Source organism: Syngnathoides biaculeatus, chromosome 8 (genome assembly GCF_019802595.1).
Source record: "Syngnathoides biaculeatus isolate LvHL_M chromosome 8, ASM1980259v1, whole genome shotgun sequence".
NCBI lineage: Eukaryota > Metazoa > Chordata > Actinopteri > Syngnathiformes > Syngnathidae > Syngnathoides > Syngnathoides biaculeatus.
The window spans coordinates 26,178,481-26,203,351 of NC_084647.1; the positions used below are offsets into that span (position 1 = coordinate 26,178,481).

Consider the following 24,871-nt stretch of genomic DNA (forward strand, 5'->3'; position numbering starts at 1 on the left):
ATAAAGTGAAACCGGGACTGCTTTTATTCGTGTGTTTACTGATAATTTTCCAAACGTGTTGTTGTTGTTTTCAATTTGCGTGATTTACAAAGGTATTTCCTTGAACGCACCAGCTCCCCTGTAAAGTGGGCCGGAAACCCCGTAGTCGGCCCGAGCCGCAGCCGCCATTCGTTTGTTGGTCGCCGCAAAATCCAAAATGGCAGGAGCCGACGGAGACGATTCGCTCTACCCTATCGCCGTTCTCATTGACGAATTGAGGAACGAAGATGTTCAGGTGAGTGACGATCGCCGAGTCTTTCCCCTAAATAGTCCGCAAGTCATGGCAGCCTCGTCGTGGGACATTTTGTTAAGCGTTTGCTAACTGGCACATAAGCTAGTGGGGCCTATGCGGCTTTCCTACGAGCAACATCCAAGCAGGCAGGCACGGGCGCACCCTTTCCTGGTTCATTTTTTTTCTTACGTTAGGTACAGAGCCTATTAGCGATCACATCACCTCAAATATGACGTCTAATATTCTCTATAAGTTGTTAATTAACCTCTGCAGTGTCCAATTAGAAGGAATTGGGCACTCCATCTTGACGTCTTTCCGTGTCGGGTGGTTGGTTAGCAACAACAGTAGCTTTGCCTTAGAATTTGGGTTTTGGTTTTTTGTTGTATTCTCATTGGTACACGACGTGTGACTTGTGTGTAGCAACACTTCGATTTGGGTTGACTGCATTTTGTGTCAACACTCGCCGTTGGGCTTACAACTTCATAACAACAGTGGCGGGGGCTCTGCTCTACTCCCAACACACACAAATATGTATAGTCATCTCAAGCGGTCGTCCTCGATTGTTGTCACACTTTGACCCACGTTTTGTCGGCGAGTTGCATCAAAAAGAGAGATATTGTTCAAAAAATACCCTTTGAAAATATAGACAGTTTTTAAAGAATTTCCTATTCCAGTTCCTTTCAGGAAAGCTAAAAAACTGAGGATGAACATGACATCAGCATGTACAAAATTGAATTAAGAGTTAAATCCTGCCTAATTGTGATTTCACCGGCTCCCCGGGGATTTTCCCCCTTTCTATAACGCTATCACCACAAGATGGCGCTTAAGCTCTGAAAATAGTAATCAGTGTTAAGGAAGTATGTTCACATCTCAGAAAGATTTTAGTATGTTGGAGAGGAGGTAAATTTAGCCTGAGTTGTTAGATGATAATGTTTGTCATATATCATAGTACACGCTCAATTCTGGAGCATTTTTTTTTTATCTTATTTGCACTATATATTTTTTTATGGGATAATTTTGTAGTAAGAGTTGGGAAATCTTTTGTCCCAGTTTTGGGCTCAAATTATTAGAGAATCACAACTCTGAATATACACCAAACTAACACTATCCTTTAGTAAGTTTCTTTGGGATTGTCCCTTTCGGGGTCGCCACAGCGTGTCATCTCAGATGAACGCACATATTTGTTTAGCACAATTTTTACGCCGGATGCCCTTCCTGACGCAACCCTTCTCAGGGAGTGGAGGCCCCAGTGGGATATGAACCCACAACCCCTGGTTTACCAAACCAGTGCTCTAACCACTGAGCTACAGGGCCAACTAACACTAAAAGTAAGTAAGTAAGTTTCTTTCGGCTTGTCCCTTTCGGGGTCGCCACAGCGTGTCATCTCAGATGAACGCACATATATGTTTGGCACAATTTTTACGCCGGATGCCCTTCCTGACGCAACCCTTCTCAGGGAGTGGAGGCCCCAGTGGGATACGAACCCGCAACCCCTGGTTTACCAAACCACTGCTCTAACCACTGAGCTACGGGGCCTCCTACAGGGCCAACTAACACTATCCTTTAAAAAAAAAAAAAAAAGTCTTGAGTGAAGCACCAACACTATCAAAATTTTCAATCTTCCTAAGATGGTAAAATAGTTATCCCTCTACACATGTTTTAATAAAGAGTTTAAAAATGCATTTTGAGCAGGTTTTTGGGGTGTGTTACAGAATGTGAACTTTTCACATTGATGCAATTTTTAGCTCATGATTTGATTTCCAGAAAAAAAATTCAAGTAGATGAGGTTGACTGCATGGTGAATATTGTCTGGCTATTTGTCATTAATTCACTCTCTGTTGCTATACAGTTGCGACTGAACAGCATCAAGAAGTTGTCCACTATTGCACTGGCTCTCGGTGTGGAGCGGACTCGTACTGAACTGCTTCCTTTCCTCACAGGTAACGACTTACCTACATCCACCGAATAAAAGCATGTTACATGACTCACCAGTCATGTATTAACAAAGTTATCACATGCTATGGTGCTATGAATACGTGTCATTCTCCAGCTTGAGATTGGAACACTTAACTTTTTGTCCAATAGACACCATCTACGATGAAGATGAGGTGCTCTTGGCCTTGGCTGAGCAGCTGGGCAATTTCACCATGTTGGTGGGAGGCCCAGAGTATGTCCACTGTCTCCTGGTAAGTTCTATGCTTTCAAGGGTTGAAACTAACCTCAAATATTGAATTAGTTTTAGTTAATGTAAGGCTGAATTTACACTGCAGGTCCAAGCACCTTTAAGTAGAGTTGGCACTTAGCTAATGTAGCTAAATTGTGTAAAAATCCACTTGCCACAGTTGTGTGTATTTAGCCACAGCATTGGGTGTGTTTGTGGCTAAACCTTTAGGCACACTTAACCAGTCCTGATCACTGGTAAGCCGATAATCTTGTAACGATGTGGGCCCAATCAAAAGTATCTACCTAGTCATTAATCAGGACTTGTGCAGAACGATCTCTGAAAATACTCTAATTGTGAGTTTGCATTTATTTTTTTTAAATGAATATTTTTACTTAGCATGCAATATTTGTGGGTAAGTTTTTCTTCCGCATAATCCATTAAACAAGAAATCGATTCTGTATTATGCTCCCGTATGCTTAGTGAGCAGCGGCTGGAAGGCGGCTCAACTGAGTTCGTACTCTGTGACAAAGCATTTAAGAAGCGAGGGAGAACCTAAACCGCTAACGCTGCTGCTTTTGTACACAGCACACGCAACTTTTATCAGGATGAGCGTGTGAGATTTTAATTCACCAGCATGGCTAACATGGGCCGTATTCACGTCACCTCATCCTGTTTCAATTAGCCTTTGGTGAGTTGCTGAATGTGCAGCCCCAACACTGATGAGGAGTAAATATCTGAATTGTATTTATTGTTCTGACTTCTGCCAATTGTAAGATGTAGTATAACATGGCCATCCTTTCCCTGACTCGCAGCCTCCCCTCGAGAGCTTAGCAACAGTGGAGGAGACCGTTGTCCGAGACAAAGCAGTGGAGTCTCTCCGTAAGATTTCTCAGGAGCATTCTCCAGTGGACCTGGAGGTCCATTTTGAGCCCTTGGTCAAGCGTCTGTCCTGCGGTGACTGGTTCACCTCTCGCACATCTGCCTGCGGGCTCTTTAGCGTCTGTTATCCTCGCGTCTCCAGCACTGTCAAGGCTGAGATACGCCAGTAAGTCTTTTTCGCACAACCACGAGAACTATTTTGGGGGTCGTTTGTATTCTAAGTCCTGTGAACTATATTGTCGTTTGATTAAAATGTTTCCGGTTACCTTTTAGGCATTTCCGCACCCTGTGTTCAGATGACACCCCTATGGTCCGCCGCGCTGCCGCTTCCAAACTGGGCGAGTTTGCCCGAGTTTTGGAGCTGGATTATGTTAGAAGTGACATCATCTCCCTCTTTACGGCTCTGGCCTCCGATGAGCAGGTACCGCTAATACTTAAAGCAGATGTTTGATGGTCCCCTTCCATCAAAGCCCACATTTTCCCACTGCTTTTACATAATATAGGTCTAAACAAGTCTGAACTGAAAATGAACTCAACTGTCTGTACTGTGAAGAAAATAAGTATTTGAACACCCTGTTATATTGCAAGTTCTCCCACTTAGAAATCATGGAGGGGTCTGAAATTTTCAAAATCCAGAAATCATAGTGTAGGATTTTTTTTTTTTTTTTTTTTTTTTTTTAAACGACTTGTGTGATACAGCTGCAAATAAGTATTTGAAGATCCGAGAAAACCAATGTTAATATTTGGTACGGTAGCCTTTGTTTGGAATTACAGAGGTCAAATGCTTTCTGTAGTTGTTCACACTCCAGGAGGGGTTTTGGCCCACTCCTCCACACAGATCTTCCATTATCAGACAGGTTTCTGGGCTGTCACTGAGAAACAGAGTTTCAGCTCCCTCTGAAGATTTTCTATTGAGTTTCGGTCTGGTGTCTGGCTAGGCTACGCCAGAACCTTGATATGCTTCTTACGGAGCCACTCCTTGGTTTTGCTGTCTGTGTGCTTTGGGTCATTCTCATTTTGAAAGACCCTGCCAGAACCCATCTTCAATGCTCTGACTGAGGGAAAGAGGTTGTTCCCCAAAATCTCACAATACATGGCCACAGTCATCCTCTCCTTAATACACTTCAGTCGTCCTGTCCCATGTGCAGAACCCCCCCGCCCCCTCCCAAAAGCATGATGCTACCACCCCCATGCTTCACAGTAGGGATGGTGTTCTTGAGATGGAACTCATCATTCGTCTTCCTCCAAAGATGGTCAGTGGAATTATGACCAAAAAGTTCCATTTTGGGCTCATCTGACCACAAAATGTTCTCCCATGACCCCCCTGTATCATTCAAATGGTCATTGGCAAACTTAAGACGGGCCTTGACATGTTCTGGTTTAAGCAGGGGAACCTTCCGAGCCATGCATGATTTCAAACCATGACGTCTTAGTGTATTACCAACAGTCACATTGGAAACAGCGGTCCCAGCTCTTTTCAGGTCATTGACCAAGTCCTGTTGTGTAGTCCTGGGCTGATTTCTCACCTTTCTAAGGATCATTGAGACCCCACGAGGTGATATCTTGCATGGGGCTCCACTCCGATTGAGATTGACCATCATGTTTAGCTTCTTCCATTTTCTAATAATTGCTGCAATAGTGGACCTTTTTTCACCAAGCTGCTTGGCAATTTCTCCATAGCCCTTTCCAGCCGTGTGGAGTTGTACAATTTTGTCTGTGGTGTCTATGGACAGCTCTTTGGTCTTGGCCATGTTACAAGTTTGAGTCTTACTGATTGTATGGGGTGCACAGGTGTCTTTATACAGCTAACGACCTCACACAGGTGCATTTGATTCAGCATAATACTGTGTGGAGGTGGACTTTTAAAGGCGGACTAACAGGTCTTTGAGGGTCAGAATTCAAGCTGGTAGGTGTTCAAATACTTATTTGCAGCTGTATCACATAAATCGTTAAAAAAAAATCATACATTGTGATTTCTGGATTTTTCTTTTTAGATTCTCTCTCTCACAGCGGACATGCACCTATGATGAAAATTTCAAACCCGTCAATGATTTTTAAGTGCGAGAACTTGCAATATAGCAGGGTGTTCAAATACTCTGTAAATGCATTTACTCAATTGAATGCAGTAACCTTTAAACCCCAACCCGGAGTGTTTGTATTTTGTTACGGAAATCACTGGAATGTTGACTCATCGCAGCTGTAACACTGATTGTTCTTGATTTTGCGGTGGGGGGGTCCAGAGTCTGACATTACTTGTACATCGACATTGAACATCTGCATGCTATTTTAACCCCCGGCTGCCAACCATCCAGAGTCAACGCATTGTAAGTCAGTGATCATCACCTCCATGGTAGCGAGTACACTACCATCACTATGGGAGCATGAGGGTTAGATAAGTGAAGGCTAATTGTTGAGCTATCATTACAAGCAGTCTCAAAACAAGTGATTTGGTGAAACGATACACTTGTTACATACAGTGGTGTTCAAAATAATAAGAGTCCAATGTGTAGAGCCAGAGTAATCTACATTTTCATTATATTTTTATTTTATTAAATAAGTTACCAGTAGTTGCAATCGTCTCAGCAAAACAAGAAGACCCAGCATTCATGATATACACATGTAAGAACTCGTTTTTCTCGTGTGACTTTTCTTGCGCTAAAAGCTGTTTTAATTGTACTTTTTCAAATGTTTTTATGTATTTGAATGCTTTTAATCATGTAAAACGCCTTATGTTTGAACTTGTGTATGAAATGCGCTATAAACACAGATTTGCTTTAAGGCTGTGGGAGCATAGACACAGACGCAGGTGCACTTTTAGTAGCTTTATTGAACAAATGATGAAAAAATATACATGTACTAAGCCTATTCATACATGAGCTGCTACAGCCACAACTGACACCCAGACCTTTAAGATACAGACTGGCTAATGGTCACCCAAAACTTGACCTGGGCTTACAACAGCCAACTGTTCCCTCTCATTTGCTGACTCTCAGGACAGTCACGTGGCCAGGTCTCAATTCTTACTGTGGACTCTTAGGATGGCATCCAAAAGTAGACAACAATAATACTTAAACCTCACATGTACAAACCCAATTGCAACGAAGTTGGAACATTGTGTTAAAGTAAAACAGACTGGAAATATCTATAAATTGTGTTCAGCCTATATTTAAATCAAAACAATGCAAAGATGTTATTTAATGTTCAAAAGGATAAACTTAATTAACAAATGTTAAAATCTTTTGACTGCAACTCATTCCAAAAAGCTTGGACATGAGGCCAAAAAGACAGAAAATTTTGACGAATCTTCATCAAACACCTTTTTGGAATATCCCACAGCTGAACAGGCTAATTGGGAACAGGTGGGTGCCATGATTGGGTATAGAAGGAGCTTCCCTGAGTTGCTCAGGCATTCAAAAGCAAAGATGGTGCAAGGTTCACCTCTTTGTGAAATAGTGGGTGAGAAAATAGTCAAGACAGTTTAAGGACAATGTTCCTCAACATACAATTGCAAGGTATGTATGGATTTCATCATCTATGGTCCATAATATCATCAACAGATTCAGAGAATCTGGAGAAGTCACTGCATGTAAGCAGCAAGGATAAAAACCAACATTGGATGCCCATGACCTTTGATTCCTTGTGCCGCCTTTTCCGGGCCCGAGCTCATCTAAGATGGACTGAGGAAAAGTGGGAAAAATGTTTTATGGTCTGAGAACACCACACAGTTTTTGGAAATTGTGGCCGTTTTGTCCTCTGGGCCAAAAAGGAAAAGAACCATCCAGACAGTTCTGCTCGCAAAGTTCAAAAGCCAGCATCTGTGACGGTATAGGGCAGTCTTAGTCTCAATGGCATGGCTAACTTAACATATTTGTGGAGGCACCATTCATGGTGAATGGTGCATACAAGTTTTGGAGAAACATGCTGCCATCCAAGCAATGTCATTTTCATCGATGCTCTTGCTTGTTACAGCAAGACTATGACAAACCACATTCTGCACGTGTTATAACAGCGTGGGTACATAGTAAAAGAGTCCGGGTACTAGACTGGCCTGCCTGCAGTCCAGACCTGTCTCCCATTGAAAATGTGTGCTGCCTAATGGAGTGTAAAATATGACAACAGAGACCCCAGACTGTTGAACAGCCCAAGCTGTACACCGAGGAAGAATGGGGAAAGAATTCCACCTACAAAGTGTCAGCGATTAGTGTCTTGAGTTCCCAAATGTTTATTGAAAATTAAAAGTAAAGGTGATGTAATACAGTGGTAAACATGACCCTGTCCAATCTTCTTTTGGAATGTGTTGCAGCCATAAAATTCAAAGTACATGATTATTTGCTAAAAACAAAAAAGTTTCAGTTTGAGCATTAAATGTGTTATTTGTAGTGTATTCAGTTAAACATCGTTTCAGTCATTGTAATGTTTTTAACACATTGTCCCAACGTCATTGGAATTCGGTTTGTCTTTTGTTTAATAATGCAAATATATTTGTTCTGATGGAATTTTTAAACTAAAATTGGCTCTTTGTGGTCATTAAGTAAGCTTTAAGATGTGGCTTGGACCTTCCACAGTTTCTGTCAGTGGCTGAATGTGTCCCTTCACTGTATTCCATTAGGACTCTGTGCGGTTGCTGGCAGTGGAGGCATGCGTCAGTATTGCTACTCTGCTGCCTCAGGAGGACCTGGAGACCCTGGTCATGCCCACCCTGCGACAAGCCGCCGAGGACAAATCCTGGAGGGTCCGTTACATGGTGGCTGACAAGTTCTCTGAGGTAAAATCGTTTCAATAGCATCTCTTAACAATGACCGCGCTCACTGCAGTGTTGATAATGTGGAATAATTATCAATAATACGGCAGTTTAGATGGATGTTGTTAATCATCTTTGTCAACCCTCTTTGGCGATGCTGCTTGAAGTGCTTTCTTACTGTGAATTTGAATGCAGCAGACATTAAACAGGGTGCGGACATAAGAGTTGCAGAATGTTCCCTTTTCCTGCTGACATTGATTGCCACTGTGCCTAAGTGCTTTTTATGAGATTGCACTTCCACGGTGCCATTATGATGGATGTTTACTGTGATGTCAGCTTTGCTGTGCCGAGAATCCTTACTCACTTCTTTAGTCCCTATGTTCGATGTTGGTAGTTCAGGAAAGTTCTATTCAATAAACATAAAATCGCCCTGTTTAACATCCTGTGATAGATTTTTTTTTCTTTTCTTTTTTTTACAGAGTTGCTTTTGTAACCGCTGATTCTATGATTGACTGAGCAGTGCTAACTGAATACAAGTTGTAATTCTTTATACATTTTGAAAATCCCCAAGCCAAAGATGCTTAGTTTTTCCAAATGTTTTTATTTATTTGTGAGCCATTAACCATTGGTTAGACTTAAAAGTAACAAGACAAGGTGTCAGTGACTCTGATGGTAGCATTTATATTCATACTGATCTGTTAATCGGGTAATTTAAATGTTTGTTTTATTTTCACCCTTTCGCCCAGCTTCAAAAAGCAGTGGGTCCAGAAATCACAAAGAATGACCTGGTCCCAGCCTTCCAGAACCTTCTTAAGGATTGCGAGGCTGAGGTCCGTGCCGCTGCAGCGAACAAAGTCAAAGGTCAGTTCTTGAAATACACACGCAGACAAAAAAAAAAAAAAAAAATCACTGGATAACTTACAAAATGTTCTTATGGATAGAATTCTGTGAGAACCTCCCGGAGGACAATCGTGAGCAGATCATCATGACTCATATCCTACCCTGCGTCAAGGTAAAAAAAAAATATCTAGGTGAACTTTGGACTCAATTTGTTGTGGAGGACACCTAAGACATCTTTGTACAGCCGACCTTGTAATTTTTTATGAGCTTTGCTGACACCTTGAAGAAACAACTCGTATGAAGTGCTGCTCATTATTTCTCAAGATGACAATATTTGAATTGGCCTGCGTTTTGTACAGCTTTCCAACAGCAGGGGGCAGTAGTTGCCTATGAAGTGTAAACCGATGTATGATGGTAATCCATCTTTTTTTCTTTTGTGCTAAATTTGAGAGTTAAAACATTTATAAGTAAAATGTATTTTTAAAAATTGACTTATCTTACACTATGGGCATCCAGCAACTACTAGTACTGATGTTTGTGTGTTGTCACCTGTGTGCAGGAACTGGTTTCGGACACCAACCAACATGTGAAGTCAGCACTGGCCTTGGTCATTATGGGCCTTTCTGCCATCTTGGGCAAGGATAACACAATAGAGCATTTACTGCCTCTCTTCCTGGCGCAGCTCAAGGACGAGGTAGAGAAAATGCACTTTTGTTTCTCTCCTTCTCAATTTTCACTGAACTACATGGCCTCTGACGTGTTTGCTATTGCCGTATGATTTTTATGCATTTTTTTTTTTGTTTTTTTTTTAAACCAGGTAAAACATATTGAATAGCTGTTGGAATCTTCTGCAGCACTGTCATGCTTTGTCCAAACACTTCTATTGGATAAATGTTTTCAAAAAGTTGAAAGAGTCTTCTATACCTCTGCTTTCCTCAGTCCTATTTAAAGTTGGCCCACTTTCTTGTTGCAGCGAAACAAGATTAAGAGTGTCTAATTAGATTACAGTCCAGACACTGACAGCTTTGACGTGCAAAACTTCAATAATTTAAGGTGAAGCTCGTATGGCTTTTTTTTTTTTTTTTTTTTTTTTTTTTTTTTTTTTCCTTTCCCTCCCCCTCCCTCTCCTAATGGAGGCAACTGTTTTTCAACCTTTTATTTATATTGTAAACTAGGCAGCTCAGATTGTCAAATTGTGTTTTCTGGAGTATGCTCATGAAAATTTCCTGAGCTTTTAACATGCCCTAAATTTCCTGCGTGGAGTTAATTAAAGGTGGTCAACATTGTTGGCAACACGGTGGTCGGCTTTGGAAAGAACACTACTTTATTATCCCGGTTAATCATTTGTTTTGACACACAGGAATAGCCAAATTACTCTGTATTCCTTTAGTTTTTGTGCTGTGAGGGGATAAACGGAAAAGGTTGTGCAGGTTGTCCTCAGATTACAAAGGTTGCACTCGACGCAGGTAGGAAAGGCGTAAAATGAATGAGTTTGCGTTGAGGCTTAACAATTATCCTGTGGCGCAAGATGGCATGCTCGCTTGCCGCCGGAACTCTTTCGCATTGGCTATAAGGTGTTTAAACCCAAATGTTTATTGTAATTGTCTTTACGATTGCGTTGGTAGGTGCCTTGCTGTACTATTTTTGGGTTTCGTCGAACAGAACTACTTTGTAAAGCAAAATACTCCTTGATCTTTGCTTGTTAAATTGTATTTGGGTAAGTCCTTTATTCATGCACGAAGGAAAATCACTGTTCCAATAGTCTCTGTAATAAAAGTACATCATTATTACACTGTAGTTATTGTTATAGAAATGGATGTTCGATACTGATTTTCTTTTTCTAGACCGATACCAGTAGAAGCGTTCACTCTTGAGTACTCCATGATACAAGTAGAAACTCTGGGCTGGTGGCTCAGTAGAATGTTTCGTCCAGTGACTGAAGGGTCACTGGTTTGAATCCTGGCTCAGACGGTCTGGTGTTGAAGTGTCCTTGAGCAAGATACTGAACACTTAATTTTCGTCCAGTAAGCCTGGCAGCAGCCACACATTGGTGTTCTGAATGTTCTGTGTGATGGTTGAATGAGAATTTTTTTTTTTAATTTTTTTTTTTAATTTTAGGTACTTTGGGCCACACTGTACGATGGAGGTAGTTCTGTATAAGTGCACTTCATTATAGCATTAGCATTTTACGACTAGTATAAATTTTCAACATAAAAGGCTTTTCTTTGTGAGACACGATTTGCTGACTTGTGGTGAGGAGGATTCTCTCTCTCTCTCTCTCTCTCTCCTCTCTCTCTCTCTCTCTCTCTCTCTCTCTCTCTCTCCCCCCCCCCCCCTTATGTGTCAGCAACCTTCAAAGTACTCAATAGCGATCGAAAAGGCCGCTACGCTATTGGCCCAATAATATACCAGGTCACTACTGGCTCATCTCCGTATGCAACCTTTTTTGATTTTGACTGCCGTGTGTCCACACAGTGCCCCGAGGTGCGTCTCAACATCATCTCCAACCTGGACTGTGTCAACGAGGTGATCGGCATCCGTCAGCTGTCCCAGTCGCTCCTGCCGGCCATTGTGGAGCTGGCCGAGGACGCCAAGTGGAGGGTCCGCTTGGCCATTATAGAGTACATGCCCCTGTTGGCCGGTCAACTGGTAGGAAGTAATTCCAGAGTCAAAAAAATAATGAGGTCTGGTGACCTCTTAAGTAATCTAACGCATCACTTTTTTTTACAGTCGTCAGATGAGTTACTTTATATGCCAATAATGACTTTTGTTGTTAATGAAAGCCGGATCTTAATATTTGTTCATTCATAAAATGTGCTATTTGTGCTCAAGGAAGTGATATTTATCTTTTAAAAAAAAAAAAAAAAAACCTCCAGTGCTTGGCAAGTCAATAACCAAGACACTTGATTAGGTCACAGTGCATGTAATAACTGTTGACCATTTTCAGCCCTTGTTTTATTAATGACTAATAACACAGAACACACGACCCACGTAGTCAGCAACACAAACACAATGGATGGGCACGGGGGATTGCCATACTGGAAATGCAGTCCCAATTTGGAGTTTGAGTAAAGAGGATAATACAAAGGTTCGTTGTATTTCTATCAGTGTGCACACACTCGCACACAATCAGCAAGGTTGCTTCCGTCTTTCCAACTGTTCAAGTCTTTAAAGAAGTGTGCTGAGTTTTGTTTATATTTAGCTGGCGATTTGGCATCTCAAGCCTGCTCTGCTTTGCACATTTAATGTGGCTTCATTTACACTAAAAGTAAAGTAAGTTTCTTTCGGCTTGTCCCTTTCGGGGTCGCCACAGCGTGCCATCTCAGATGAACGCACAAATGTTTGGCACAATTTTTACGCCGGATGCCCTTCCTGACGCAACCCTTCTCAGGGAGTGGAGGCCCCAGTGGGATACGAACCCACAACCCCTGGTTTATCAAACCAGTGCTCTAACCACTGAGCTACAGGGCCTCTTCATTTACACTAATAAGTCATTTGTTAATTTTTATCATTCCCTAACTTGTGGTGTACATTACCAAGTAATACTTGTTAAGTTAATGCTCATTTTTTCTACTGTGGATAAGTGACTTTCCTGCCATTTGGAAGCTGGTGAAAGTAACTGAAGTTACCTTTTTCTAACAGATACATTTGACATCAAGTAAGCAGTAAAGTGTTGGTACTTTTAGAGAGTGCACAAAGTACGTGTGTGATTGTGTTTTTCTGTGCAGGGAGTGGAATTCTTCGACGAGAAGCTGAATACTCTTTGTATGGCTTGGCTTATTGATCATGGTAGGGTGAAACTATACTTTTTTGATCTTGTACGTGCTGATGCTTTAACTGGGTGACAGAACGGTCATACAAATGCAGATCGACATGATCCATTCCCTGGCTCTGATTGAAGATGTCTCTTCTTTTCAAATTAAACGATCTCATATAAAATGTCAATTTGATCCATAAAATGGAACTTGTGGAATAACATTTTAACATTGACATTCCAATGTAAAGAAAAATGACTCCTCCTTTCAAAATGGCTATCTGACTTGAAAAGGAATGGGTTCAGTTAAATAGGGCTGCAACATATTAGTGAACAAGTAGATGAAACAAAAGGTTGAAGCAATATCTCTGACTTGAAAGGTTTGGAGGGATCAATTTCTCTTGCTAATCAATGTTAAGCTGTTGGGTGCATCACGTGATTTCAAGCCAGACTGTGAAAGAATGTTCAAAGTTTGGGATCGGGATCATCACTTACCAATAAAGATGAAGTGCAATCTGCAGTACGATGGCACATCTAAAAAAAAAAAAAAAAAAACTGCATAGTTGCATATCTAAGTTTCATTCAAATGAATTTTCATGGTGCGATGCTTTACAAAGGCGATTACTTATTTGATCACTTGTTACACAAGCATATTTTCAAAAGTTCTTTCTGCTGCTTGCGTGATGAATTTAACCAACGTGGATGAGACAGACGGGCGGTTTTCAAGCTAAACTATTGGGCGACGTGCCTCACTGTGACAGACTTCCCTCGGTGAGCTCGGCGCACTACTACAATATCATATGTTTTTTTTTTTTTTTTTTTTTTGTCGTGCAGTGTACGCCATCCGCGAGGCTGCCACCTGTAACCTGATGAAGCTCGTGGAGAGGTTTGGAGCAGAGTGGGCGCAGAACACCATTGTGCCCAAAGTTTTGGGCATGGCCAACGACCCCAATTACCTCCACAGGATGACCACTCTTTTCTGCATCAATGTGAGTCTCTCATCATTTTACCTTTTAATCCAAAAGACTTTTTCAGTTGTAAATGTACAGGTGCAGAGTCTATTTATGCCTAGTTGGGTGCGTCACAGTCGCAGAGCTTCCGATGTAAAGAAATTCACTTCTAGCCAGACTTAAATGTTTGCACCGTGCGTGGTCGGCTTCTTCAGCAATTGGTTTGACAGTCTGGTTACTTGCACGTGGAAACGGAGAGGGGCAATCACGAATGGACCTTTTTAGCATTTATTGAATCGCAGGAATCTCATGCATGGATTGAAGACATACATGCAGTACAGTATGTTCAGCATGTATGCATTTTTATGCTTGAAATTGTTTAAAAAAAAAAAAGTTTAAAGTTTTAGAAGTGTGAAAGCTATACAGTTTTCTTTTTAGGTTTCACCTATTATGTGTGGGTGTGCAACATGTCTCCCACATTGAACTGCAGGGCACTGTAAGGGTAAAACTTGAGTCAATTTATTTATTTGTCTTTTTTTTTTTTTTTTTGGAGGGGGGGTACACCACAGGCTATTTTTATATTCAGGCGTAGAAGTAAAAATGATTAAAAATACAACTCACCACTACACCGTATATAGTTGTTCCTAGTAGAAGTCCTGCACATGTTTTTGAACAAAATGGCTGCTCTCCTTCCTCCTTTTGAAATTCCATCCTCCCTTTGTCTGTACATATACAAAAATATATCATTTGGCTTCCAGGCCCTGTCTGATGCATGCGGTCAGGAAATCACCACCAAGCAGATGCTCCCCGTGGTCCTCAAGATGTCCAACGACCAGGTGGCCAACGTGCGCTTCAACGTGGCCAAATCTCTGCAGAAGATCGGCCCCATCCTGGACGAAGGGTAAGTCCTCCTCGTCGCAATCACCGGAGCGTCCGCGGCTGTGCGTTTGCGCCAGCGCCTGACCGGCCGCCATTTTGTGCGATCAGCACGCTGCAGGGTGAAGTGAAGCCAGTGCTGGAAAAGCTGGCCACTGATACCGACATGGACGTCAAGTACTTTGCGCAGGAAGCCATCAGTGGTAAGCACTCCTAGCAACACAAAAGACATCTCCTGCCTTTGGCTTTCTAATGTTTTTCTCTCTACCTGCAGCTCTTTGGCATAAGTGAAGTCTCGACTCAACCGTTTTTCAAGATATTTATTGATGTTCAAGATCAATGGCTAACTGTATAGACCAATCTGATAAGTAAGATTTTTCCTCCTGTCCCGCCATCCTTCAAGCCCGTCACTGTAAATGGATGCTTCACAGTCAAGTGCTGCATGCTGACTAATAGTCACCAGCTAGCTACCGACCCCATCTCACATTCCTCTTTTACTTGATTGTTTTAGCAACATCAAAATGTGATATTCTAACTACTACTACTACTACAAGTGGTTCAGACGTGACATCTTCATAGACTGATAAGGACCAGCTTTCTTGTCATGTTGCTGTCTGTCCTTACAAGACAGGAGAAAGTAGTGGATTTGTGCCAATCAAAGAAGTCAACAGTTTTTTTTTTTTTTTTGTTTTGTTTTTTTTGGTTTTTTTTTCGGTACACCAGACAAGAGCATTTGATCTGGCCTGCTGTGCTGTTCTAGAAACGAGTCGCTCCTGAAATGTGGGCCCTCAAAGGACTGTATGGAAGCAAAATGGTTCCCCCACCCTTGCTTTATATATACTTTACACAATACATGTGAGATGGTTGAACACATTCATGCACTCTAGCAGTTAGCTGTTGTTGGTTAAAGTTATGTTACTGCAACACACATTGACTCAAATCCACCTCGCACTGAATACAATTTCACGGCTCAATGAAGATCAAAAAGCTCTTGACAAGAAAAATTGACACAGAAATCAGTTTGTCTCTCTAGTTGTCAAAATAGAAGTACAATAACAAGAGGAGCAACCAGGAAACAAACATGGACTTGAAAGAATTCAGATTTGATTGAAGTCCTTGAAAATTGCTCCATCAGTATGATTCCTCCAAGGTTATTTGGCAAAGTTGTGTTTTAATGGTGTTGTTGTCGTTGGGGGTGGGGGGTGGACAAGACTCGTATGGACGAGAAAGTTGTTGTTCAACATTGTTGATGACCAGTGTGCTTTTATTGTTCTTTTCAGTGCTTCACACATTTGATGCCGTTCTACTGTATCTTCATCTGAATAAAGTAACAGAGAACATTTTGGTGTCACGTGTTCTTTTATTGACTCGACACTTGACAGGAAGTCACATTGACATCATCCAACCTGTGGACACACTAACGTTCACTAACTTGCAACTCCTACACCCCCCCCCCCCTTTGGGCTCAAGATCACAACATGCAAGAACTTCCTACAGTTTATTTTTTTCCTTGTGTGAGCCTATAGTTTTGGTTGTAATTAGACTATAGTATGCAAAATAATTCATCTCAAATGATTTGTCAACTGATTTTAAATTACAGTTCAGCAATAGCATTTCATTAAATATTTGTGAATAATAGAATCCCTCCCTCTTGACCAATAGAAAGTGAGCGGGTTAGGTTAGGTTTGAGACATTTTGAACCTCATCTTCAAATGACCAAGCCCATTTGTCCAATCAAAATACAAAATTTGGTCCTTGACCCCCCCCCCCCAAACTTGCTCCACCGCAGACTTTACTTCTCCCTAACATGGCCCGTGTGCTTTCTGCCCACTGACTTCAGCTGTGGTGATGAAAGTTGTGGTCCGGTGGGGCTCTATCAGAACAAAGCAAGAAGTTCAGCCGCCAGCTGCTTCCAGCTAGTTTGGCATCCGTCTGCTTGTCTATTGTGGAGGGCAATGCCGCTTTCAACCCGGACCTCTTCTGGTAGCCTTTGTGTTGACGTCATCCTATACTTTCGCTACTTCCTGTGCTTCCTGCCATGTGTATGTTCGGTCAGCTGAAGGCCAAATTAGCCATAGAGAAAGACAAGTCCTCTATATCCACACGTATTCACATGGACAATTTCAGAAATATAAATTGGACTGTTTCTTTCTGGAATTAACCCATTTGTGTGGTTACTGTACACTATATACAATCTGTGCTATGGCTAATTTTCTAATTGTAACTATGAACATGAGTTCATTAAAAAAGGATGCCCAAATTATGGATACTATTGCATCAATCAATCTGTTCATCATCCACTTTTTTGCTGCCGCTTATCCTCACAAGGGTTGCAGGGAGTGCTGGAGCCTATCCCAGCTGTCAACAGGCAGGAGACGGGGTACACCCTGAACTGGTTGTCAGCCAATCGCAGGGCACATGGAGAGAAACAACAATCACAATCACACCTGGGGGCAATTTAGAGTGTCCAATTAAAGTTGCGTGTTTTGGGGATGGGGGAGGAAACCGGAGTGCCTGGAGAAAACCCACCCAGGCACAGGGAGAACATGCAAACTCCACACAGGCAGGGCCGGGATCAAACCCAGGACCTCAAAACTGTGAGGCCCAACACTTTCCAACTGATCCACTGTGCCGCATATGTATATACAGTCAGTAAGACTCGAACTTGTAACATGGCCAAGACCAAACAGGGTTCGCACGCGTCCCTAAAAGTTCCTAAAACCCCATAAATTTTCGAAGGTGCATTTAGGGGCTCCTAAAAGTCCTTAAAATCCGCGAAAACCGGTCAAGCCCCTAAAAAGGCCTTAAATTATAAAAAATCAAAGGGAGGACCTCTATCGCCAAAATTCTCCTGAAAAAAAATTATCTTTTAAAAACAATTGCGATCCGTCTGGCGTTTAAAACAGCCGGAAATTGTCAACGGAAGTCACCGTGTTGACAACGAGTCGCCATCTTGTCGTCGATATTCCATTGTTTGTTTCCGTGAGTCGGCATTTCACTTCGTCTTCGTTACGTCTTTCATCGATCCAACTTGTATCACGGGGAAGTGCATTTTTCAAGATGCTTGGGTTGAAAGTAAGGAGTTTGGAAGCTGGGTTCGTTGAGATGCAAAAGATCGGCACATGTTTTACTGCCATCTGTGCAAGCAGAGTTACCAGCTTGAAAAGATGGGCGTCAAAGCGCTGGAGTTGCACCGGAAAAACAGGAGACACGCTGATTAGGCGAAGAGTCTCTCATCTTCTGTTGGTATGAATCTGTTTCTAAAATATCAAGATAGTGAAGCATCAATTTCAGGCAGTGGTACTAGCAGTGCATGCGCACCTACAGTTGTCCAGTCATTGACTTCAACCAGCCGGAAGTCAGGGTTTATGAACGTAGTTCAATACACGAAGGCGGACTCGTTAAAGGCAGAGATCGTGTGGACTTAAAAAGTGATCTGCAGCCATCACAGTTACAAATAATTCAAAAGTGTTTGCAGTCATGTTCCCAGACAGTGACATTGCTAAAAACTACCACTGTGGGGAAAGGAAGACTTCGTACCTGGCTACATTTGGCATCGCTGCCCGCTTTTCATCTCTACTGCCTCAAAGCCAAAAAAGCCAGAATAGAGACTGACATATCAACGCTTATTGAGAAGGCTGACAGGCTGTGTGAGGAGGCAGAAGAAAAGAGGAATCTGAGGTTTATCACCGAGGCCAATGCACTCAGAGGCAGAGCAAAGGACAAGAGAGCCACTTTGGCACCTCTGCAGCAACAAATAGAGGAGGCACTGGGTAGGCTCAAGGAGCTAGAGTAGGGGTGCTGAAACAGACATCAGTAGAAGACATTTGTGTATATAGTTGCAATTGTCGTTAGAATCTGTTTTTTCTGTATACTGTTATGTGAAGACGTTGACAATGGTCATATCAATGAGAACTACCACAAGGGGCGACATGATCACTGTCACAGGTACTGACATACTGGAACATTTGATGAACCAAGAACAGCCCATGGCACCATTGGGTGAGTCTTTTTTCCTTACTCTTGATTTCCCACGATGGCCCTAAATTTTTTCCGTGTCAACCCTAAATTTTTCGTGTCAGCCCCTAAGAATGCCCCTAAAAAGCCCTTACATTTTTTTGGTCAGACTGAGTATGAACCCTGCCAAAGAAGGTCCACTGTTGGAGCAATCATTAGAAAATGGAAGAAGCTAAACATGACGATCAATCTCAATTGGAGTGGAGCCCCATGCAAGATATCACCTCGTGGGGTCTCAATGATCCTTAGAAAGGTGAGAAATCACCCCAGGACTACACAACAGGACGTGGTCAATGACCTGAAAAGAGCTGGGACCGCTGTTTCCAATGTGACTGTTGGTAATACACTAAGACGTCATGGTTTGAAATCATGCATGGCTCGGAAGGTTCCCCTGCTTAAACCAGCACATGTCAAGGCCCGTCTTAAGTTTGCCAATGACCATTTGGATGATACAGAAGAGTCATGGGAGAAACCTTTGTGGTCAGATGAGACCAAAATGGAACTTTTTGGTCATAATTCCACTAACCGTGTTAGGAGGAAGAGAAATGATGAGTTCCAAACCCAAGAACACCATCCCTACTGTGAAGTATGTGGGTGGTAGCATCATGCTTTGGCGGTGTTTTTCTGCACAAGGGACAGGACGACTGCACTGTATTACTGTATTAAGGAGAGGATGACCGTGGCCATGTATTGTGAGATTTTGGGGAACAACCTCTTTCCCTCAGTCTGAGCATTGAAGATGGGCCCTGGCTGTGTCTTTCAACATGGCAATGACCCAAAACACACAGCCAGGAAAACCAAGGAGTGACTCTGTAAGAAGCATATCAAGGTTCTGGCGTGGCCTCGCCAGTATGCATACCTAAACCCAAAAGAAAATCTTTGGAGGGAGCTGAAACTCCGTGTTTCTCAGCGACAGCCCAGAAACCTGTCTGATCTAGAGAAGATCTGTGTGGAGGAGTAGGCCAAAATCCCTCCTGCAGTGTGTGCAAACCTAGTAAAAAACTACAGGAAACGTTTGACCTCTGTAATTGCAAACAAAGGCCACTGTACCAAATATTAACAGTTGTTTTCTCAGGTGTTCAAATACTTATTTGCAGCTGTATTACACAAATTGTTTAAAAAAAAATCATACATTGTGATTTTTGGATTTTTCTTTTTAGATTTTCTCTCTCACAGTGGTCATGCACCGACACTGAAAATTAATATATATGGCATTTGTATGTTCTCCCCGTGTGCGTGGGTTTTCTCCGGGCGCTTCGGTTTCCTCCCACATTCCAAAAACATGCAACATTAATTGGACACTCTAAATTGCCCCTAGGTGTGATTGTGAGTGCGAATGGTTGTTCGTCTGTATGTGCCCTGCGATTCGCTGGCAACCAGTTCAGGGGTGAACCCCGCCTCCTGCCCGTTGACAGCCAGGTCAGTCTCCAGCACTCCCCGTGACCCTTGAGAGTATCTTTCGGCTTGTCCCGTTAGGGGTCGCCACAGCATGTCATCTCAGATGAACGCACATATCTGGATGGAGATATATACAACTATTGCATGACTATTACATAAGTCCCTATACCTCTCTGGGACAGCCCTAGTGAGGGTAAGCGGTATGGAAAATGTTTTGGCGATCCAAAATGTTGGATGTGCTGCGTTTTAAGAACAAAGGGGTCCGTATTTGATCCTCACGTGCCCTCCTGGCCAGACGACATTCATAAATAACAGCACCGCTACAACATGCATTCAATTGCATCTTTTTTGTTCTACCTCCATGATAAATTCTCACAGTGAACAAATCAAATTGCACAGCTCTCAATGAGAACTAAATGCCCTCCCCGCCCTCCTCATCTTGTTCTTGTGTTGCTGCATTGTGATGCACTCGTCTGGTCCACATCAGCACATTCAGATAGCGTGAGAGCACCTCGGGGAGCAGCTCGGAGGGATCAGTGTGCTTCTGAAGACGAGAGGAGAACGAGGAGGAGCGTAGGCGGACGGCACCACCGAGACTCGACGGTTGTTCCTCACGCATGTGGAAGCCTTTCTAAAATCAGACCCCTCATGTACATTAAAACAAGATTACGTCAAAGCAAAACAGCCAATGGGCTGGAAGGCCGCAGTCCATTCGCTGTCATTTGGACGCAGTTATTTTGAGCGGGCACGGCAGCAGGCGGCCGCGAGAGGCCCTGACGTCAATGCGGCTGCTCCCTCCCAGGACTGTGACACTTCTTTTGAGGGGAACTCGTTGAGCGGAAGCCTCCGCGCGCAGCAAAAACACGAGATGAACTCCATCAGTCAAAGAAAAATGCCAAAGATGGCTCATCTATGCCTTGAAAAGCTTATCGTGTGTGTGTGTGTGTGTGAGAGGAAAAAAGGTTAAAAAAAAAATAATAATAAAATCATACAAATCAAATATATCCACCAGAGACACAAAGGCGCTGGATAATATATGTAATACTGTGTATTGTGCAACCTCGATTGAACAGACTGATAGGGGGAAGTTGTTCGTTAAATCTGATTGCCCGTTCAATTGAAGCAATATTTAAAAAACAGCTCAAAATTACTTTGTAAATTTTTGTGGCCAACAATCATCTAGTACATATGTTTGAAAGCATTAATTTGACCCTAGGTGTGATTGTGAGTGTGGCTGTTTGTCTCAATGTGCCCTGCGATTGGCCGGCAACCAGTTCAGGATGTGCCCCGCCTCCTGCCCGTTGACAACTGGGATAGGCTCCAGCACTCCCGTGACCCTTGTAAGGATAAGCAGCTAAGAACATGGATGGATATGTTTGAAAGGCCTTAAATGTTTGAAAAGATGGAAAAAAAATATTTGGGACTGCGGACCAAATTTTGAAACTTTGAAACCGTACCAGGGGTTCATGTACCCCATACACCACCCAAATCCCTGACATGACTTCTCCAAGTCCATAAAACCATGTAGATGTTTTGGGCGAACCCGCCGAGAATCTTCCTGAGGGTGTCGAGTTGATCGACGGTACGAAGACCACACTGCTCATCGTGTATCTGAGATCCAACTTCCTGAGGGACCCTCCTCTCCAGAAGCCCTGACAAGACCACTCCAGGGAGGCTGAAGAGTGTGATCCCCTTGTGGTTGCCATACAGTCCCCCTTCCAAAGGTCCAGAGGCAAGGTCCCCGGGATGTTGGGAGAGGCCTGTCTTCTGGACAGCCCCACAACATCTAGAACCTTTGGGAACTCGGGGGGGGGGGGGATCTCATCCACCCCCCCCGGGGAGCTTTTTAACCACCTCTGTGGGCCCGCCTGAGAGAGTCCAGACTCTGCCTCCTCATAGGAAGGCGTACTCGTGGAAGTGAGGATGTCTTCAAAGTATTATGGACAATCCGTGACGAGCATTTAAAGTCCAACAACAGAAAAATGGGTGCAAAAACAAAAGTGCATAACGTAGTGAGTGATAATGACACAAGGAAGGTAATGGATCAAATACATTTGATTATTTATCATGATATATATATTTTTAATCCTGGCGCTGTTCGGCGCTGTCGTGTGACTTGCGACTGAGTCCATCTGCTGCTCAGAATGTGTTTGCCGGCTGTTGAGAAACGCGCCCACATTCCCGCATGCAGCGGGATTCTTCTTGATGAGACGATTTCATGGAAGCGCTCCAGAGGGAGGGCAATTTTTGGGTTCCGCAGATAATCCCAAGAGTGCAAAATATTTACAGCACGTAGGAAGAAGGCAGCGGAAAGAGGAAGTCACTCACTGAGTCAGGAGTGCGTATTCATCTAGAGAAGGTAGAGCCTTATTAATATCTTTTTTTTTTTAAATGAGTGGTACAGCTCTAATCCGGATCCTGCGCCCTCATCTACTGCTGGCAAAAAACCAGATGGATGTTGTCATGACAACCGCTGATGTCATCACACCGCACTCGGGGGCCTGATATGACACGACCTGTGCGCGTTTTACAAAGTCGTGCGTTTGTCCTTATCAGCGAACCATTTTGCAAATATGAAAAAAGCAGGAGTTGTAGCCACAATTTGATGTGCACAAGCAAAGTAAACTTCAGCGGTTGGATGGACAGAGTAACAGGATCCATTTTATTATTTTATTACTGTGTTGGGCAGTGTGCAAAACAATACTTGTACAGTTAAAAAAAAAAGTAACCCAATTCAAGGAAGGTTGCTGCACATCAAATTAAAGCTTTTATTTCAACATTACTTACTTCTCAGTCACATCATTTCAGTAGGTAGCACGGTGGAACAGATGGAAAGCATTGGCCTCACAGTTCTGAGGTCCGGGTTCAATCCTGGACCCGGCTGTGTGGGGTTTGCGTGTTCTCACCGTGCACTCGTTTCCTCCCCCATCCCAAAAACATGCAACAATAATTGGACACGCTAAATTTCCGCGAGGCGTGATTTTGAGTGCGACTGTTGTCTGTCTCCATGTGCCCTGCGATTGGCTGGCTCCCAGTTCAGGGTATACCCCGCCTCCCGCCCGTTGACAGCTGGGATAGGCGCCAGTACTCCCTGCGACCCTCGTGAGGATAAGTGGCACAGAAAATGGATGGATGGATGATTTCAATATTAAAGTACATTTTATTTTCATCACGTATTCCTTGTAATACTGTATTCCTTCAAAAAAATAATCTACTAATCTAATCATTTTTTGCACTTGGGAGAAATGTTTAATAATTTTTTTCCATACTTGATGGATGACTGTGCTATATCATGTATTAAAATTTATTTTGGTATCATACGATTGTCGTGAGATTTTTATTTTGACATTTCGCCATCCTTCCTTGTCCAACATAAACCAAGCTGAAAGTGCGACCGCTCATTATTGACGTGATAGTGAACAGGATCTGGCACCCCAGCGGGGGTCAAGCGTGTGTCCTTCACACTGGGTGTGATCATATTCCCAGAAAAGACCAGTTTGCGGTCTTGTTTTTCCATGAAGAGATCCCATCAGCCTCCGTCACACCTGCGAGTCGTCCGACGGATTAAGCGTCCTTGGCTAAATGACACCAGAACACATCGTCACGTTTCCTCTGCACAAGTGGGACAAACTACTTACTGCATGCCTGTCTCTCTCCCCCTCCGGTCCTTTCCATCTACATTAGGAAAATTTGGAACCTTATTGTGGTGATTAAAGAGGAAAATTGTTGAAATGTTTAGAAAGTTCTGAGGACCGGGGATCAAATCCTGGCACTGCCTGTGTGGAGTTTTTCCATGCTCTCCCCGTGTTCTCTAAATTGCCCCTAGGTGTGACTGTGAGTGCGACTGATTAGCGACCAGTTTAGGGTGTACCCTGCCTCCTGCCCGTTGACAGCTGGGATAGGCTCCAGCACTCCCCCGACCTTTGTGAGGACAAGCGGGTCAGAAAATGGATGGATGGATATTTCCAAAGGTGCTATTGACCTGAAAATTTCACCATGTTGGCAACAACCCAAGTAAGTCATACATAAAAAAAAACTAGAACGAGATCAAAAGTCAAGTTGTGTTTACAGGTGTAAATGATACAGGAAGGAAAATATTGAACACACTCTGTACAAATGATATTACTTTATTTGTGATGACAGCTTCAAAACTCCTTCTTTATGGAGAAACTTGTCATGCATTGTTCAGGTCTGAGAGTCACTGATGGTGTAGTGGTACACATGCCTGCCTTTGGTGCGGGCAACATGGGATCAATTCCCGCTCAGTGACAGTGTGGATACGTGCCCTGTGACTGGCAACCAGTTCAGGGTGTACCCTGCCCGTTGGTAGGTGGGGTGGCTCCAGCGCTCCTGTGACCCTTGTGAGGATAAGTGGCTAGAAAAACAGATGGATGCTCTGGTCTGATTTTGGCCCAAATTCCTCCACACAAGCAGATTTCTGATTATTCTTTGCGCTTCTCTGTCAGAACTCTTGAAAGGAACACCTGATCAAGGCAAATTTATGGCGGTATGGTTGTCCTTGTGATTACACATTAAGGCCCCAACAAAGGGTGCCTGTCACCAATGTCATCGTTGTTTTGTCACAATTAGTTCGGGCTGGTCTTGAGACAGACAGCCCATCATGAGATGTGTCTAGACTCTCACCTTGGCAAATGAGACCTTTTTGTAGGCCATCAATTAGGACTGAAACAGGTAATAATCAATTGCACTGAAAAGGGGCTGGATTGCTGTGTGATTATTGATAGATTTTATTTATTTCCATGCCTTTTTGCATCTCCTATTCTTCATATGTTCGGGAATTTCCCCCCTGTATTATGTGACATTTTTACACACATTTTAACTTCATTCTATTTTTTTTTTTGGACTTGCTTTGCCTAGATGGATTACTTGGGTTGTCCCCGACATCTGGTAAAAATTTTCAGGTCAATAGCGGCTCTAGAAGTTGTATTTAGTGAGAAAAATGGTGACGTGTTAAATATAG

General features: G+C 42.9%; 1 protein-coding gene across 1 annotated transcript; it reads left to right on the forward strand.

The window, feature by feature from the left end:
- The first annotated feature begins 102 nt into the window (after positions 1-102).
- Positions 103-15,815, forward strand: ppp2r1bb (protein phosphatase 2, regulatory subunit A, beta b). The gene is made up of 15 exons (XM_061827787.1): positions 103-274; positions 2,121-2,211; positions 2,357-2,457; positions 3,248-3,480; positions 3,588-3,735; positions 7,924-8,079; positions 8,802-8,916; positions 8,997-9,067; positions 9,455-9,589; positions 11,371-11,544; positions 12,624-12,684; positions 13,484-13,638; positions 14,358-14,500; positions 14,587-14,678; positions 14,750-15,815. The coding sequence occupies exons 1-15, from the start codon at positions 197-199 to the stop codon at positions 14,764-14,766; spliced, it is 1,770 nt and encodes a 589-aa protein (XP_061683771.1). The 5' UTR covers positions 103-196; the 3' UTR covers positions 14,767-15,815.
- The last annotated feature ends 9,056 nt before the right edge of the window (positions 15,816-24,871 follow it).